The sequence below is a fragment of the Strigops habroptila genome, chromosome 3 (assembly GCF_004027225.2).
Source record: "Strigops habroptila isolate Jane chromosome 3, bStrHab1.2.pri, whole genome shotgun sequence".
Taxonomy (NCBI): domain Eukaryota; kingdom Metazoa; phylum Chordata; class Aves; order Psittaciformes; family Psittacidae; genus Strigops; species Strigops habroptila.
This window is the reverse complement of record NC_044279.2, coordinates 15,325,541-15,340,249: the sequence shown is the minus strand read 5'-3', so window position 1 is coordinate 15,340,249 and position 14,709 is coordinate 15,325,541. Positions and strand designations below refer to the sequence as shown.

At 49.4% G+C, this 14,709-nt stretch overlaps 1 protein-coding gene across 1 annotated transcript in view; it reads left to right on the top strand.

Moving 5' to 3' along the window:
- Positions 1-14,709, top strand: part of LAMB1 (laminin subunit beta 1) — a 50,734-nt gene that overhangs the window by 17,025 nt on the left and 19,000 nt on the right. The window contains exons 14-23 of the mRNA XM_030478296.1: positions 662-820; positions 1,636-1,763; positions 2,210-2,333; positions 2,874-3,078; positions 3,238-3,381; positions 3,478-3,709; positions 3,971-4,134; positions 4,555-4,779; positions 5,601-5,818; positions 5,918-6,014. Of these exons, the coding sequence (XP_030334156.1) occupies positions 662-820; positions 1,636-1,763; positions 2,210-2,333; positions 2,874-3,078; positions 3,238-3,381; positions 3,478-3,709; positions 3,971-4,134; positions 4,555-4,779; positions 5,601-5,818; positions 5,918-6,014 (1,696 nt within the window). The remainder of the gene's footprint in view (positions 1-661; positions 821-1,635; positions 1,764-2,209; positions 2,334-2,873; positions 3,079-3,237; positions 3,382-3,477; positions 3,710-3,970; positions 4,135-4,554; positions 4,780-5,600; positions 5,819-5,917; positions 6,015-14,709) is intronic.

Genomic DNA, 14,709 nt, shown 5'->3' with positions numbered 1-14,709 from the left:
ATTTGAAATGGGAAGTTAAAAGCAGTGCACAACTTTCTGTTGCCTTTTTCCTCTCCTTTGCTTTATATAAAAAGTAGCAGACAAAAAGGCACCTCAGACCAAAAGGAGTGACAACATATTGATTTGGCTACTAAATATCTAACAATGATTAGGATCTCTGTTATTTAGTGACACCCTACTCATAATGGCCATGATCTGCTTTCCAAATGTTATCCTGAGCAGTGGTTTGGTTTGGAGCAGCCTGGTGCAGTGAGGAAGTAATTGGCACTCAGCTTGGGCAGTTAACAGAGCAGTTATGTGCCACTGCAGTAAATCCTGCTGCTGCAAGTATGATGTGAAAGGCCTTATGGTGAGCAAGATGTTGTAGCTGGTGTATTAGTTACTCACAGCAAGTTTTTAAATTTAATTCTCCGCCATAACAGGAATGGATGAACACTGCAGTGTTGTTTTATTTTATATTTCTTGCTTTTTGTATAGGGTTAAGTGGAAGGGCAATGGTGTGCACACATATGGGTTTAAAAGAGACTTCATGTTCTCTGGGATGCTCACAATGGATGCTGTGATCCAGAAGTGATCCATCAGCAGAACTCATCACTTACGCTCCCATGGGACTCACAAATTTAATGTATCGGTATTAAATCTCTGTTCCCTGTTTCTGTAGGGAGTAAACGTAATAGAGCGCCAGTACACACCGGACCGCACACCCTCGTGGACAGGCATAGGATTTGTAAGAGTCCCTGAGGGGGCATACCTGGAATTCTATATCGACAACATCCCCTACTCCATGGAGTACGATATTCTGATCCGCTACGAGCCGCAGGTAGGTCTGTGAGTACGGGCATTGCTGCCTCCCAGCAGGCACTTGCTGGCCCGGTGCATGACTGACAGGAACCTGGCACTTCCAGGAGTCATCAGGACTCAAAGGCAAGGATGGACGCTCAGTTAAATATCTGAAATGTGTGAAAATCCAAGGAAATGTTGATTATTACTAGTATTATTTGCTTCACAGTTTTCTTCATTATTGTGTTGTTTCAACACCTGTTTAATGAGCAAATTGAAAATTGACAAGTCCTATCGGGACAGGTTAGAATATAAATTTGGCATCAGCCAGCCAGCCTTCTAATGGGTAGAAACTATGTTATGCACCATAGGAGACAAATTGCGCGTCTTAGATGTTGAATGCTGGCAGCCAAGAGTTTGCAAGCAGTTGGTTTTGACTAAGGATAACTTGCAGGGTGAAGGGAAAGAGAAAAAACCCAGCTCCTTACCTAGAGCTTGGCAGCAACATTGCAGTTGAAATACTCAGATGCAGTACCCAAAGGTGGAGGGAGAGGAGGTCACTAAATCCCTGCTGATGCCATGCCACAGATGAGGCTGCTGATGACCTACACCTAGGAAACAAAGGGAGGGAGAGAGGCTGTCGTGCTGGAGGATGCCCAAGGGCACTTGCCTTGTCTTCTTGTAACCCAGACCTTCAGCTCGTGGATGCCCCATTGATGCTGGAGCTGCAGCTCCATCCTCCTTGAAGCACACTGACCACCCTGTCTGTGCCCACATTTTTCCTGGCCTGAGCTCTGGATGCTCCCAGGAGCTTACAGCCATTGCTTGATACTGATCAGTCTTTTTATCCCCCAGTTGCCAGATCAGTGGGAAAAAGCTGTGATCAGCGTCTCGCGCCCGGGCAAGATTCCCACGGGTAGCCGCTGTGGCAATACCGTTCCTGACGATGACAATCAGGTCGTCTCACTGTCACCCGGCTCCAGGTCAGTGCAGCTGGATGGGCTGAAAGGAGAGAAAAAAACATTTAAAATAATGAAACAGCAATATCATGTTTTCAGTTTGCCATGGCCTCCATGAAAATGGATGAAATGTCATTTCCAGTGGGTTATAAAAACATATTGAGCATTGTATCTGTAGACTTAAAGCTTTCAGGTTTATTCTCATTTTCTGATTTATTTTGTTCAGTGAGTAAAGAGAGGGGAGTGTTTGCACAGCCTGCGGGTGAACATGGGTATGACTCTTTACCTTGCCGATAAGCTTTTTCCGGTTCTGACTTGCACAAGGCTCCAAACTGCCTCTCTCACATCATAGCTTTTGTTCTGCCTGGTCTTGGCTGCTTTCTGTTATCTTGATTGCTTTATAGGGCCACCTGAAATGCTTTATGGTGCTGCACGTTTGAAATAAGAATTGTTTCCTGTTCCTAATCCAGATACGTTGTTCTTCCACGGCCTGTCTGCTTTGAGAAGGGGCTGAATTACACCATCCGCCTGGAACTGTCCCAGTACTCCTCAGTGGATACAGAGACAGAGAACCCATATACACTGATTGACTCTGTGAGCAGAAATTATTTCACGGGTGCTCTGGGGTAAAAGTGTATTTAAAAGCCTGAAAGCTTGCATCTACTCTGGCATCCAAAATCCAAAGTACTATTTTACAACGTTGTTGCTTATGGCTGAAGCCAGAGTGTAACTGAGCAATGTAAAGCACTATAGGCTTCTTCAGTCTCAAAGTATGTGGTTGTTCTTCTGCTAAGAGACTTTTGCTGTGTTTTACAGGACTGCAGCTAGTTTGCCAGACCTGTAGTTTCTTGGCGGGGTGGGCATGTTAATGTGTGCCATGTATGTCACGAATGTCAATGTCAGCCTTTTTCTTTCGAATGGATAAAATATACATTTGGTAAGAATTTGGTAGATACCAGAACTGTTCCACCAAAAACTAGAGAAATACCATAATTTCCCTTCCAAAAACTATTTGGCTGTTTGCTTTTTGGCTGAAAAAGCATGGTAGGAAGCAGGATAGTACTGAAATTTCACAATTTTGATGGAGGCTATTTATAAATAGTGACACTTTGTCGTTGTAAAATTGTTTTGTAGCTTGTTCTCATGCCATACTGCAAATCACTGGACATATTCACAGTGGGAGGCTCAGGTGAAGATGTGGTCACGAACAGCGCTTGGGAAACTTTCCAAAGATACCGGTGTTTGGAAAACAGCAGGAGTGTTGTGAAAACACCCATGACAGAAGTCTGCAAGAACATCATATTCAGCATTTCTGCACTATTACATGAAACCGCATTATGTACGTAACCATGTACTTGTAGGGCAAACTGCACCTGGAAGCTGGATGGAGCTTGCAGGCAGAGCAGTTTGCATGGGGAAGGCGAGTGAATGGGCTGAGGCAGGTGGCTCATGTCCTGTGCCATTGTACTCACTCCCCCTAATGCTTTTCTCCACTCAGCATGCCAGTGTGACCCCCAGGGCTCCCTGAGTTCTGTGTGTGACCCCAGCGGAGGACAGTGCCAGTGTCGTCCCAACGTTGTTGGAAGACAGTGTGACAGATGTGCCCCGGGCACCTTCGGGTTCGGGCCGAGTGGATGCCGACGTACGTTAAGCCCTTGGCTCTGGGCTCTGCTGTGGTCAGGGCGCTGCATTTAGGGCTTGCTGTGGAAATGCAGCTCCTCTCCCCCTCTCCTTGCAGCATGCGAGTGCCATGTCCGAGGCTCTTACAATGCCTTCTGCGACGCGGAGACGGGCCAGTGTCACTGCTTCCCTGGGGTGTACGGGCGGCAGTGCGACCGCTGCCTGCCAGGCTTCTGGGGCTTCCCCAGCTGCCAGCCCTGCCACTGCAACGGGCACGCTGATGACTGTAACCCCTACACCGGAGAGTGCCTGAGCTGCCGGGACCACACGGCGGGACACAACTGTGAGAGGTACAACTGCTCCCTCCCCAGCCCCGCTCCTTCCCTGCAGCAGGATGGGTGCAGCAGCTGCTCCCCTCCAGCACTGGTGCTCCGGCAGGTGTGAAGCCACAGGTAAAGTCTCTGGACCCAGGGAGCCAGAGCAGTGCTGGTGGTCCTGGAGGAGCATGGGAGCGGGGACCCCTTCTCCCTGACTGCAGCCCTGCACCTCCCAGCAGCGAATGTTGCAGGATTGCCTGCAGCCCCCTGCATGCCATGAACCCCGTTATGCAGGTGCCAGGCTGGCTACTATGGAGACCCTGTCCTGGGATCAGGCGACCACTGCCGTCCCTGCCTTTGTCCTGATGGCCCTGAGAGCGGACGCCAGTTTGCCAGCGGCTGTTACCAGGATCCAGTCACGCTGCAAGTCATGTGTGTTTGTAGCGTGGGATACATAGGTACTTGGCGGGCGCGTGGAGCAGGGCTGGTTGGGTTGAACCTCTCCATGAGAAGGGATCCAGCATCAATGCTGGAGGCTGGCAGCACTTGGAAGGTGTTAGGGCAGAGCAGCTTGTGTGAACCTCATCCTCAGCACCATGGTGGTTGGCAAAGGTGGACAAGAACAGCAGTGGAACCAAGAGGATATGCGTGCTGACAGCTGGGCTGCAGCAGTATGCCTTGGTGTCCCAGGCAGGACCATCCGTGCTGCACCAAGCTGTCACGGTCTCACCAAGCACTGCCTCTGTTACTTTGAGCATAAGCCAATTAACACCCACCCCCCATTAATGGCCTTTGTCTTGCCTCAGTCTTGCCATTTATGGGGCTGGCCACTAGCGAGCCGTGATGGTAATTCGCACCGTGCGTGTTTGTTCAAACAGGCAGTCGATGTGATGAATGTGCGTCTGGCTTCTTTGGGAGCCCCGACGAGGTTGGCGGCGCCTGCCAGCCGTGCCAGTGCAACAACAACATCGACACCACTGACCCGGAGGCCTGTGACAAGAAGACGGGAATGTGCATGAAGTGCCTGTATCACACGGAGGGCGAAAACTGCCACCTCTGCAGACAGGGCTATTACGGGAGCGCCCTGCAGCAGGACTGCAGAAGTGAGTGGGGAGACAATGGCCACAGCCCCTCCACCAGCCATGAACAGTTCAGCGGCTTCCTCAGCTCGTTTACTTGGGAACATTTGGGGTGGAGGAGAAACCTCATTACCTCCAGCTGGAGTTGTGTGCCACTGCCCTGGAGTAGGGCTCCTGGCTGGGAGAAGAGTCCTTTACATTTGACAGGGAGAGCAGGGGCAACATTTACATGTGCTGAAAGGATGAGGCTTTTGCAGGAGGAGCGTTTCTTGCCTTGTTAGCCTCTTCTCCAGAGGTGAGGGTAGTGGGGTGAGGGCTTGGCTTTTGTTTACACCAGTATCCCTGCAGATCTGGCTGGACAGTAGGAGCCAAAACCAGGCGGTGGGGAGGCAGGCCCTCCCCCTCAGCACCAGACACAGCCTGGTGGGGCAGATGGGTTGCTGGCTGGGTGAGCAGAGCCCTGCTTTGCTTGGCACACCATCAGCCACCCTAGGCAGATGCACCGCTGTAGTCAGGTGACAGGATCTGTGCAGGCTTGGGCTTTGGTTGTGTACAGGAGGAGGAAAGGAGAAGAGGGGGAAGGCTGGGCTGCTTGACCAAGGGGCTCCTGTCACCTTCTTTGTGCTTGGGCAGAAGCTGTAGAGATGGTCAGCCTGGGTCATGAGGAGGGCTCTTGCGTGGTGCTGGGTGTAGTTCAGCATTGGGTCAGCCAGGCCTGGCCATGGCCATTGGGACATGCCAGCATCTGCCCGCACCTCGGGGACTCGGAGAATAAGCTGTGAACTCCGGGCAGTCTGGTACTGAGCGGGCAGTGACATCGGCTTGCCATGCTCTTCCCTTCACAGAGTGCGTCTGCAACTACCTGGGCACTGTGCGGGAGGACTGCGAGGGCTTGGAGAGCTGCCGGTGCGAGGCGGCCACGGGGCAGTGCCGCTGCCTCCCCAACGTGGTGGGGCAGACCTGTGACCGCTGTGCCCCGCACACATGGAGGCTGGCCAGCGGCACCGGGTGCGAGCAGTGCGACTGCGACCCCGCGCGCTCCCTCGGACCTGCCTGCAACGAGGTGAGGGGAGCGTGGGGCACACTGACCGCTCGGCCTTTGCCACAGTGCAGGGCTGAGCTGCTGAGGGGTCACATCTCCCATTGGCATTGTCTTTGGCAGTTCTCGGGGCAGTGCCAGTGCATGCCGGGCTTCGGAGGCCGGACCTGCCGGGAGTGCCAGGAGCTCTTCTGGGGCGACCCAGGCGTGGAGTGCCGAGGTGAGTCCAACCCCAGTGCCTGCTCCGCTTGCTCCTCTTGGAGATGACCCAGTGGGCTGTGGTCACCCTCCATGTGCTGGGACACTCCTGCTGGGAGCAGCCCCTCTGGTGAGCCACGGCAGTGTCCACACAACCCTTGGAAATGAAGGGGGAAGGCATGGCAGGGTCCATCTTGGGGGTTTTGGTGTCTGTGGGGATGGGATCAGCAGGAGCCTGGCCTGGCGCTTGCCTGGTTTACTTTGTTTCTTGTAAGACCCTTATTTGGGGAGAGACTTTTTAGCAGGGCTTGTTGCGGTAGGACGAGAGGTGATGGTTTTAAACTAAAAGAGGGGACATTCAGGCTGGACGTGAGGAGAAAATTCTTTACAATGAGGGCGGTAAAATACTGGAACAGGTTGTCCAGAGAGGTGGTGGATGAGCCATTGTCCTGTTGCAGCCTGATCTAGTTGAGGATATCCGTGCTCATCGCAGTGGGGTTGGACTAGACCTTTGAAGGTCCCTTCCAACCCAAACTATTCTATGATTCTATTCTATGATTATTTAGAAACAAACTTCTCTGTTTAGAAACTGTTTTTTAATCGTTAGATTGTAATCCTATAAGGTAAGCTGCTGTGGTAAGAAAACATACTGCAAGTGTTTGGGTTTGAGAATTGGTCTGGAAACCAGTTTCCTTTGCCTTTCGATTGTACATAGTGGAAGACCACTGTCTCCTCTTGTGTCTTATCAGGGAGGCTGGGTCTGAAGAAGCAAGGTTTTTGGTTTAATAGGCTTTCCTTACGTTGTGGTTTAACCCCAACCAGCAACTCAGCCCCACACAGCCTCTCGTTCACTCTCCCCTGGTGGGATGGGGAAGAGAATCGGAAGGGTAAAAGTGAGAAAACTCGTGGGTTGAGATAAAGGCAGTTTAACAGGTAAAGCAAAAGCTGCACAAGCAAAGCAAAAGCAGGAATTCATTCACCACTTCCCATGGGCAGGCAGATGTTCAGCCATCTCCAGGACAGCAGGGCTCCATCGCACAGAATGGTTACTTGGGAAGACAAACACCATCACTCCAATGTCCTCCCTGCCTCCTTCTTCCCCAGCTTTACATGCTGAGCATGACTCCGTATGGTGTGGGATATCCCTGGGGTCAGTTGGGGTCAGCTGTCCTGTCTGTGTCCCCTCCCAACTCCTTGTGCACCCCCAGCCTGCTCGCTGGTGGGGTGATGTGAGGAGCAGAAAAGGCCTCGGCTCTGTGTAAGCACTGCTCAGCACTAGCTAAAACACCCCTGTGTTATCAGCACTGTGTCCAGCACAAATCCAAACCACAGCCCCATGCTAGCTACTATGAAGAAAATTAACTCTACCCCAGCCAAAACCAGCATACCTTATATTTCAGTTGAAAATAAAGGAGCTAGCAGAGACCATGCTATGGGTTAGCCATAGCTACGTGCTGCAAAGCAGAGCACCATGAGGTTGTTTAGAAAACTGGATGCTCTCTGTCCTTTCATTATAAACAAGTCTGTTCATTAGCTGGAAAAGAAACTTCAAACACTGTCCAGACCAGAACAAACTTGTAGCTCTGATCTGTTCAAATAGGAACCTTTGCCAGGAGGGTTTGCAATAGATTAAGGTATTTTTTCCTGCAGGGAGGAATGTGCTTGCTGTGGTCTTTAATAAATCCCTTACAATAGAGATACCTTAGAGGCCATTATCTAACCACATAGGCAGGTCACAGCTACTTGGTTAATGCAGCAGATGAAAGGAGTAGGGAATTGTCCTAGTTCCTGAGTACATATTGGGTTTCTCGGGGCGAGGCAGCCTTTCGGGGAGGCTGTGTGTGTTCTGGCATGGTGAGGGGCGCTGACCCTGCCGGCTCTGCAGCAGCAATTGTCTCTTGGTATCAGCTGTCTCCATCAGGGTTTATTGATGGAGTCCATCCGCATACCTAATCATCAGGATTCTGCAGCATACCAGCATTTCTGGTCTCTCATGGAGTTTGTGCTGCCTTTTGAGCATGTGAAAACCTGCTTTTTAACGTTTCTGAAAATAAAGAGAGGATATATTCTTCAGAGCCTGTTTTTTACCATGCAAGCTCTACGCTTTCCTTCCAGCCTGCCGCCTCTTCTGCCAGGGGACTCACTCGGATGGAAATGCAGATTTTCCTTCAGGATTGCATCTGAGGCAGGTGGAGAAAGCTGGTGCCAAGGGCTGAGCCATGGCAGCCTGTGGCACAATGCTTCGGATGGGCTCCAAGTATGCATTCGCTTTTGGAGCACATCCAGCCCCGTGGTGCTGCATGGTGGGGTCAGTGCCGCCTGCCTTGTCTCCCATCCTTCCTCATCAGGGAGAGAAGCAACTGACTTCTCAGCCCTCGTTTGGTCCCAGTGAGTGGAGAGGTGATGTTCAGGCTGGCAGACGTGCAGCCACTGCATGGGCAGGCGCCGCTCACAGTGGTAAGCAGTTCACAGGTGAACTGGAAAACTGTTACAGAGCAGTACCCCTGGAAGATAGCTTAAATGTGGCCTGTGACCAAAGTGAAGCTAGAACTGAGATGGGGATTCATCACTAAGAAGCTGGCTCCAGCTGCAGGGGGACACATGGACTCCTGGCCGTGGCATTCACTACCTGCCCTTGGCAGCATGCTCGTGTCTGGCCCAAGCAGCCAATACAGCCACATTTGTGCTATGTTCAGGAAGAAAATACAAACTGATCTGGATGGGGAATGGCAAGAGCTTTGAACTGTGTTAGTATGGACAGTCTTCACTGTGGGCACCAAGCTGATAAGGAGGTGTGGTTGTCAGTCCCAATGACTCCAGGGTGGGATTTTCCACTGGCCGGAGCAAGTGGCTTGTGCTCAAGGTTGGAAGTCGCAGGGTGAATCACTTAAGGGGCAGTAATGTGTGATCCCCGCACAAGAGGTCTTCAGGCTGTTGGTACTAATAGACATGACCTTCTATTGAGAAATGGGGACTGTACTGCCCATGTTGCTGTGACACCTTTTACAAATGTTTTAATAACTAAAACAAAGGTGAGGTCGTGTGAACACAAGTGCCTGCAAATAACAGCTATGTGGAGAGGTACTAAATGGCTCATGTAGGGCTGCAGCCCCCCATGGGTTCCCAGGCACTTGCAGCAGCATTGAGCTGTGGATGTGTCATGGGGATCGCAGCACGCTCTGCTGGAAACCAGACTCCAGGGCATGCTTCCCTGCCATCCCATCCTTATCAGTGGCCGTGACCACTGCTGGCTGCTGCCCATGACACGTGTTCTAGAAATCGTTGTAAGGTTAGAGATGGTGAAGGAGAACCCAGGGGAGGCAGGTTTTTGCATCTGGTCTGGGTACTTTGGCTTGCAGTCTGTGCTCCCTGTGGTGGAGAGAAAGTGTCACCAATGTCTCTTCTCTGTGGGTCACTGGGACCACACTGCTGGGGCAAGCTAAGGTGGGTGCCTGCATTTGGGCAGCATCTCAACCCCACAGTACTGGGTATGCTCCCACCACCCACAGATGTCCATTGGGGATTACACACCACAGTCTGTAGGACTGGCCCTTTGGAGACTGCTTACCCTATACTTTAAAAAAGCACAAGACTTACTCATTTAATTTAGCATGAAGCATGAAACAAGCATAGAGGACAGGGAAAAGCACATCTCTCTCAACCTCGTGCAGGGTCCTATGAGGATTATAGTGAGCAGGAGCTATGCTGTGAGCATCATGTGCTCGGGGGGGCAGTGCCGGCCCCTTCTGGCTGTTGCTTCAGTTGCGAGCTATATGCAGCTCTGCACGAGCCTGCACGTGAACGTGTGTTTGTGCATAAAAAGCCTGACTAAGGTAGTAATAGGATTTCAAATTTGATGAAACTCGAGTCTCCCAGGCATTCTGCTGGAGCTTTTCCAAAGCCTGGCAACCAGAGTGCAGGACTCTGCACACTCAGCTCTGCGCCAGCTTCAGCCCACAGAGCACATTTCTGGCAGGAGGCTCCAGGCTCCCAGGAAGCCTCCAAGGTACAGTGTGGTTCTACATGCAGCTCAGACCATGCCCTTGCACAGTAGATATCTGAAATTCGTGTGTTTCATATTAACAAAAAGAAGGTGACAATTTTACCATCATTACTGTTTTAATAAATTGAACAAACAGAACAGGGCGTAGTTAGTAATACTAAGATACGGTGTGAGATTGAAAGTTAGGTTGTATTGCTATATCCCCTTTTCAAGAAGCATACCCATGTCAGTATTTTTCTGTGTTGAACTCGAGTATCAAGCCCTGTTGTAAAAAAAGAAAACCCAGAATTTAGTTGAACTAAGATGAAAAAAGTCATGTTTTATCCAATACTCATTGCAGACATTGGCAGAAAGTTGATTTTCTCAGTTTTTAGTCTTGTTATGTACCTGGTGCCAGAACATCTGTTCACTGAAAATTACTCCATTGCAATTTAAGAATAGGCTTTGTAGTCTTAATTTAACACCTGGGTCTTAAGCTAGTCATGTAGGCTGCTTTTATAGATGTTTATGGTGTGGAGAGAAAGATTAGCAGATGTTTCTTTTCCTTCTGTCATTAGTGTCTAAAGGAAGTTGGACAAATTCTACACTAAAGAAAATACGATTTTCACTTTGAGTTTCATAATTTCAATTGGCTTGTGGTCTTAAAATACTGTAATCTATGCCCTTTTGGCAAGGTCTGCTAACATGTTAAACTGCAGCACAACTCGAGTAATTCTAGGCTGAGATCTTATCTTAACACTCGTGCTGCAAATCGTAACACTGAGAGTTAGCAGTATGCTTACAGGGTAATTTTAATCAATAGCTGATTATTCTGAAGAAATTTGCTAGCTCTGCAAAACTTTCCACCTTACAAATTGCTGGATAGTTTTCTCATCATAGTGCGTCACTACCGCTGGGAAATGATGCCAGAAAATCATGTTTGAACAAACCCTTTGTTTTCTTTGCTGCGGAGGAGTTGTTAAACATTTGATGCTTTCCATCTCCAATCTCGAGCAGGAAAGAAAACATTTCTGCAAAAATTACTCCTGTTCTGTGTAGGGTGATGCAGGAAGCTTGCTTGTTCCTAGCATCCTCCAATAAGGCATTAAACACAGACTGATCTTCAAACAGCCCTTTCAGTATCCATTTTATCATCTCAGCTGTAGCATCAACTACTCGGATACACATTCATTTAAATGAAAGGATATGCAAATATGCCACATATTAAATTACAGTCGTTTAAATGGAAGTGAGTTCTAAATACTTAAAATCAGAGGGAAAAGTAGCAGAGCTGTCAGAGTAAGTGAAAAGTAAAGCGGTTCATAGACACTCATGAGCTTAAAGCAAACCATATGAGGTAGTCATTTACTTTAGAATTTACCCCCTTAGGGTTCTCTAAGACTACATGCAGTAAATATGTCTGAGTGTTACGTTTATCTTCCAGATCAGGATTAATTACCGAAAGAGAAATGCATCCATCAAGGTGGTATAAAAATTACCCATGGATACTCCGTGTATGTATGCACATAACTGCATATGCATTTATGAACAGATGCAGCTACAGTCTTTTATACTGCTAATCAGCAGATCCTGACTGAATTTGTGTCGTGGTTTGAGCCCAGCCGGTAACTCAGAACCACACAGCCGCTCGCTCACTCCCCCCCCCACTTCTTCCTCCCCCCGCTCCCGGAGGGATGGGGAGGAGAATGGGAAGAATGCAACTCCCACGGGTTGAGATAAGAGCAGTCCCGCAACTAAGGTATAACACAAAACCACTACTGCTACCACCAATGATAATAACGATTAGTGAAATAACAAGGGGAGAGGATACAATTGCTCACCACCCGCCGACCGATACCCAGCCCGACCCGAGCAGTGATCTGGGCCTTCCGGGTAACTCCCCCCGGTTTATATACTGGGCATGACGTGCTGTGGTATGGAATACCCCTTTGGCTAGTTTGGGTCAGGTGTCCTGTCTCTGCTTCCGCCCGGCTTCCCCTCCTCCCTGGCAAAGCATGAGACTGAGAAAGTCCTTGGTTGGAATAAACATTACTTAGCAACAACTAAAAACATCGGTGTTATCAGCGTTGTTCCCAGGCTGAAAGTTAAAAAACACAGCACTGCACCAGCTACTAAGCAGGAGAAAAATGACTGCTATAGCTGAACCCAGGACAGTATCCACCCCTTATTCCATACCATTCACGTCATGCTCAGATCCCACATCTCTCAGCACACCATCACCCCTGTCCCATATATACACATATATATACACCCACACCCACACACAGAGAAAGATATCGTTCCCTAGTCCATGGACCAATCCCTGTAAAATTGCTGAACTCATCCAGTCCATGATGTCAGGTTCCATCTCTTGTAATAGTCTTTCAGGGCAGGAGGGACGGTACATGGTGTTGGGTTGTTGCCTGCTGATGATACCGCCAAACTCATCTGGTCACTACTGAGCTCATCTGGTTTCCTCAAAATTCATTCTTTGTTGAGGTGATGATCGGAGGGAAGTCAGGGTCAATGGCTGGTGACCTGAAGATATCTAGCTGGTGGGCTATAAAAGTGTTATAGAGCAGGCAACAGCGTACAATTGAGTTCATTGGCTGTTTTCCCCCAAAATCAAATCCCCTTGAGGTACACATCGGACTTCCCCATCTTCCCGCATTACCCACCAAGTATATCCAGGTCCCTGAGCAAAAGCAACCCCACGAGTGGGTTTGCCTTTACCTGAAGCAGGAATAACCCAGACTGTCTTCCCCAACAAATTCTTTATGTGCACCACAGGAACTTTATCCCCCTCTACAGTACGTAAAAGTTCTGATTGGGCTGGGCCAGCCCTGTTGGCAGATCCCCTACTGTTGACCAACCAGGTGGCTTTTGGTAAATGTGTATCCCAGTGTTTGAAAGTCCCACCACCCATTGCTCTCAGTGTAGTTTTTAACAGCCCATTGTACCGTTCGATTTTCCCAGAGGCTGGTGCATGGTAGGGGATGTGGTATACCCACTCAATGCCATGCTCTTTGGCCCAAGTGTCTATGAGGTTGTTCCGGAAATGAGTCCCATTGTCTGACTCAATTCTCTCTGGGGTGCCGTGTCGCCACAAGACTTGTTTCTCAAGGCCCAGGATAGTGTTCCGGGCAGTGGCATGGGACACAGCATATGTTTCCAGCCAGCCGGTGGTTGCTTCCACCATGGTAAGCACATAGCGCTTGCCCTGGCGGGTTGGTGGGAGTGTGATATAGTCAATCTGCCAGGCCTCCCCATATTTGTACTTCAGCCATCGTCCTCCATACCAGAGAGGCTTTAACCGCTTGGCTTGCTTAATTGCAGCACATGTTTCACATTCGTGAATAACCTGGGCAATAGTGTCCATCGTTAAGTCCACCCCTCGATCACGAGCCCATCTATATGTTGCATCTCTGCCACAGTGACAGGCTGAGAGAGTTGGGCTTGTTCAGCCTGGAGAAGAGAAGACTCTAGGGAGACCTTATAACAGTGTTCCAGTACCTAAAGGGGCCTACAAGAAATCTGGAGAGGGACTTCTGTCGTGGTTTGAATAGCTACTGTGCATGTCACTGGGGTTGGTGTAGCTGTGGTGCTTGGAGTAGCTATATTGTCTGTTGCTGTCGGGGTTTGAGTAGCTACTGTGCTTGTCACTGGGGTTGGTGTGGCTGCAGTGCTTGGAGTAGCCACATTGTCTGTTGCTGTCGGGGTTTGAGTAGCTGTTGTGCTTGTCACTGGGGTTGGTGTAACTGCTGTATTTGAAGTTGGAGTAGTTGCGTTGTCTGTTGTGGTCAGGGTTTGAGTAGCTGTTGTGCTTGTCACTGGGGTTGATGTAGCTGCTGTACTTGGAGTAGCTGTGTTGACTGTTGTGGTCAGGGTCTGAGTAGCTGCTGTGCTTGTAGTTGGCATAGCTGCGTTGTCTGTTGCTTTGCCATCAGATCCAGAGACATTTTTTTCCCTTTGAAGGTGCTGGATAGTGTTGAGCAGGGCTCTGTAGGCATAGGCCAAGCCCCAGCACGTTGCCAAAATTTGTCCCTCTCTGGTATAACCAGGACGACAGCACACCTCGTTTAAGTGTTTTACTAGTTTTTCCGGATGTTGCACTTGTTCAGTGGTGAAGTTCCAAAGCACTGGAGGGGCCCACTGGCCTAGGTACTTGCCCATACTATCCCACACACCCTGCCACTCATAACTGTCCAGCCTCAGGGAAAATCTCCTGGTGGTCCTCCTATATCGTCGTCTAACCCTAGACCAGATTCGAACCTGATACTGCTGAATTTTTGACATTAAACGAAATAGGATGTTCCTACGACGGGATGGCCGTGGGTAAAACACACTCCGTATGTTTGCCAACATGCTGATCCCCAGCACAATCAGCAGGCAGGTTTCAAGGGTACTCAAAGGCCATCTAAAACCTTCAGAACTCTCAATTGCTGTTGCAAATAGGCTGGTGGGGGAACGGGGGGTGAAAGAGAATGCTTCCTTCGTAAGTTTACCCCCCGAGGAGAAAAAAAAAGATATGCAATTGCTAAAATATTTCATTATATACCTCCCAATGTATAGTGGTGATGGCCACGCTGGAAGCACAAACCAGACCAGTTTCATGATCAATGAGTCTATTGTATTACAAGTCATTACCATGAAGTACAGTGAAACAAGAACCTTAGCCCAGGCCCCCCAGCCGATAAACGCTAAAACAGCAAATAGTGGCTGTAAGTAAGGTACA